Raw genomic sequence first — 4,538 nt, 5'->3', positions numbered from 1 at the left:
AGCTCAATACTCCCTTCACAATATCAGAATTAATGGTCCCACATTATCGGAATCTTCTACAAATAATCATTTATGTCAATATTTTATTGATAACCTTCACCATTCCTGAATTGTTATAATTACAGGGTTTCCATTCTTAGGTATATATTTAATATTAGGAAATTATATTTTTTAATATATTTGTGGACTATATATTGTATCAATAATTATATTATGTTATTTAATATATATTGGATAAATTAAAGTGATCAAATAAAGATATCCAAATATTTTAAGTAAATATAAGACACATAAGTGGATATCAGTGTTGGGCCAACTAGGTATAATAGGAGTTTATTGGCCCAACAATAAAGAAAAATACTATAAAAGGTTATGGTCTCTCAATACATCGAATGAACTCTAATTTCTCTTCCCCATCAAGAGAGAGAAAAACAACATACTAAAAAAATAAGAACTATGACTATTTGACTGAGAAAAATCGCATACTCCTCCAAAAGAGAAGATCAAAGTTATTCTGCTTCTACAGAGATAGGTATGTCTTCCTTCACCTTTCTGTTAATATTTTTTTATGATTTGGTATGATATATCTTGGTTTATTGGTGATAATTATCACCCATAAGGTTAAGAGAAATTAATATTCCAATATTTAATTCTAATTGCATATTTCACCTTGATTTCGTATTGACACAAATGTCATGGTCTTCACACAAGTGTATCATTTTTATTATTTTAAAGATTTCTCTATCAATTCATCGATTAGGATTATATAAGCAATAAAGCTCTCTTTACCAAACTTTTAACATAACTGTATATCTAAAATTCAAATTTGAAAATTGAAACCATTGAAACAACCTTGCCAATTCGTCCATATATTAGATGGTGGTGCTCCACTTCCATCCCTTTTAATCCAACAGAACAATAGATAATAATAGTTTCCTTTCAGACTCATACAAGCCTTTATGTATTAGCTTCATCTCTGTTTTTCTAATCATATAAATTGTTATATCTTACCAAAAGAAATATATTTATAATTTCATTCCTATACAAAATTTTCTGACTTCGCCACCCATGTAGTACAAATCGATTTGTATGTTATTTTTTCCAAATGCCAAGAAGATCACCAACCCTCTATAGCCTTACGAATCCGATGAATTAGGCAGGCGTCCACGTTGCATGATTTCCCAGTTGGTCTTGGCCCACAATTGAGCTGGGTATCCGCTATATGTTATAAACTTTAATAACAAAGAAAACTAATTAAAAAGGTTTCATTTTTTATGCGAGATAAGTTATTTGCAGTAAGTCCAATACGACGTCGTTGTGAGACAAAAATCATGGTGTTTTGTAATCTTAATTTATTTCAGGGTTATAACAATCTTTATATTTATAATTTTTTAAGATTTCAATACTAAAACGACGTCGTTTTGAGAATAAATGCAAATAACTTATCTGCATTAACTGCAGAAATATTTTTCCCATTAACAAAATAGAAGAAAAATTATATGCTCAAGAAAAAAAAAACATAAAATTATTATTTTTTAATGTCTAGAACATAAAAGGAAAAGGTCAACTATGCATCCCATATGTCTCGGTAATTCACACATAGTTTGATAAAAATATGAAACGAATTATTTGTTAAGATTCATGGCCTGCACTACATCTCCTTTGAGTTTGTGCTTAATTTGCGCTTCTTTTATGATATTATTAAGCCTCCCCAAACCCCTTTTCTGTTTTTTCTCTTCCAACAAATCTTTTTCTTTTCCTCATATATTTTCACATTCCAAAGCACTTTTATTTGCTATGTGCCCACAAATTCACTCTTCCATGAACTTTCTTTTATCAAGGTACGTTAACTAAACGTGATCCTTATCCTTGTAAATTTACGCTTCCTTTTTTATTTTGCTTTTTTCAGTATCTAAGTTTATTTGGTATCAATTAAGTTCCTGAATCGCTTTATCTTTGTCCTTCGAAAGAAGTGGAAGTACATATCATTGTGTCACATGTCTCTTGGTTGCTTTTCTTCTCTTCTTTTTTTGCATAACAAAGGAACACATTTTTTTTTTTAAAAAAAAAAAGTATTTATAGGTGATGATCATGATCATTTCATAAGTACTTTTAGGTGTCTTTGCTTCTTCTTTTTTGATCTGTTTTAAGTTTTCTTTAGGTATACCTTTTTCTTCCTTTTCCTTGCAACTCATTTAAACACTAGGATATTTAATAAAGAGGGTTTGAGAATAAATTAGGGATACTCATTATTGGGCTTAGATGTCCCACAATGTACCTTCTTAGTTTTGGGGAGCTTTTTTTATTTTAATTTTAATTTTTTTTAAGGAGTTGGTATAAGCTTTTGTTTTTTGAACAAAAACAATTTCTTTCTTCTTTTTTTTCTGGGTACATATTCACCACAAATTACTTACAAGAACTAACAGAGACATGTAATATAAGAAAATAAAGTAAAATAAAACTTGTATAATGCTGCAATAAAGATTTCAATTTCCCTAGCGCACAGTTGAATGTGTCTTGGTATATTGATATAGATAATTGTTTATTACTCCTTAGCACCACTTAAACATAGAGAATAAAATTGGGCATCTAAAACAGTTCATACATAGATGGAGAACTAGATGCAAATGTTGTCATATCAGAGGTGTTAAACAGCCATTGAATGGTTTGAGAAAATGTGGGACTATCATCATTGGCCATAATTTGTTAACGAACAACTTCCAAGTGTTGTGAAAGAGCAGAGAAAATGATTTAATTAGTGTTATTCTCATACTCATATAGGAATAACTTGCCCATATAACAATCCATACATATTCTCTACATATATTAGTGTTACTATTAATTACAATGATTTAATTCCTAACCAATTGTATAATATATACACCATAAGACTCTATCCAACAAATGAGCTTACTTTTTTTTTTCCTGTGGCAGTGTGCAGAGTGTTCTGGTTTTTTCAAGAATTTCTTAGCTGAGACACCAAATTATATATATGGCAACAAAAGCAAAAGAGAGTACTATAGTTGGGAAGGAGAAGAAGGCCCCATCTTCAAATTCTCACGTCACAAGCACCAAAAGGACCAATAAACCATCCACAGCAACAACTAGCTCCACTACTAAGGCTAACACAAGCCCATCAGAGAAAAACATCCCCAACTATCTCAAACCTACAATAAGCTCAAGCCTTGACCAGCCCAAGAGTGATGCTACCAAAAAACCACCTCCAAACAGAAGAAGATCTTTGGACAAACCACTATCATCTCCAAACTCAACAAAACAAAATCACCCTTCTCTTTCAAGACTACACAAAGCCCTTGTGTCACCTATACCACTTCGATCTTCCAATGTTGCACTTAAAAGCAATAACCTTTCAAAACCCATTTCAGATAGGACCTCAAAGACTCCCAGTGATGTAAAACCTAGGACACTGTTTGCAAAAAGTGCAAAGAAGAGCACCCCTAGTCTTTCTACTCCTACCAGCACTAAGAAGAAGGTAGCTAATGATCATGCTTCTGCTGACTCAACAAACGCTGCAAAGAGCACTACAGAAGCGTCAGATATTGAAACTGAGGAAGTTAAAGAAGTTACAAATCAAGAAGTTGAAGTAATAAAGGTAGAAAATGAAGAAGAACACGAGATTGAACATGTATCTGAGGTTTCACTGTCACCTCATGTTCACACTGAATGTGAGCTTGAACGTGGTCATGTGCTTGAGGAGTCTGATATACATCATAATCAAGCTGATAATGAGAAGATCATTTCTACAGTGTCAGAAGAAGAAGCAGAGAAAGAGCCACAAGGCGAAAAAGCTGAAGATGAACATAAAGAGGAAGAGAACACAAACCAAGGTGAAAGCAAAAGTAATGAGAGTCAAATAGAAGAGCATTCTGCAGCTGAAGATGAACATAAAGAGGAAGAGAACACAAACCAAGGTGAAAGCAAAAGTAATGAAAGTCAAATAGAAGACCATTCTGCAGCTGAAGAAGAAGTTGCCATCAATGAAAAAGAAGAACATGAAGGTGGGGTTATACACAAAAGTGAGAACAAGAACAAGGATGAGGCAATGGAAAAGAAGGAAGCAGTTGAAGAAGGAGTGAGTGAAAGAGTTGAAGAGGTGAAGGCTGAAGCAACATCATCAAAGAAACAATTAACAACAGGGGGAAAAGGTAAGAAAGAGTCTCAGGTATCAAATGATGTGATCGAAGAGACTGCAAGCAAGCTTTTGGAGGAGAGGAAGAACAAGGTGAGGGCTTTGGCCGGGGCATTTCAAACTGTCATTGATTATCAAACTCCTTCCAAATGGGAACAAGAATAGAAGAAAAAGAACTTATAATCAAAACAACAGACGTAAAGAAGTTATTATATATGATGTTTTTTCTTGCTAGCTTGAAAGGAAGTGTTGCCTTCAAACTTCGTTAATTTTCACGAATAGTTGATTTATTAACCGGTTTTCGTTAACATTGTGACGTACGTATTTTATTCAGTCTTTGGTCAGTTTATTATTTTCTTTTTTTTGGATTACATTGGTCAGTTTATTC

At 32.7% G+C, this 4,538-nt stretch overlaps 1 protein-coding gene across 1 annotated transcript; it reads left to right on the top strand.

The window, feature by feature from the left end:
- The first annotated feature begins 2,992 nt into the window (after positions 1-2,992).
- On the top strand, positions 2,993-4,315 carry LOC133306255 (uncharacterized). The gene has a single exon (XM_061506550.1). It carries the CDS (start codon positions 2,993-2,995, stop codon positions 4,313-4,315), a length of 1,323 nt encoding a protein of 440 aa, XP_061362534.1.
- The last annotated feature ends 223 nt before the right edge of the window (positions 4,316-4,538 follow it).

This window comes from Gastrolobium bilobum, unplaced genomic scaffold (genome assembly GCF_033153095.1).
Source record: "Gastrolobium bilobum isolate Gb01-03AN ecotype WA unplaced genomic scaffold, APGP_CSIRO_Gbil_v1 utg382, whole genome shotgun sequence".
In the NCBI taxonomy this organism is placed as follows: domain Eukaryota; kingdom Viridiplantae; phylum Streptophyta; class Magnoliopsida; order Fabales; family Fabaceae; genus Gastrolobium; species Gastrolobium bilobum.
This window is presented reverse-complemented; position numbering and strand designations above follow the sequence as displayed.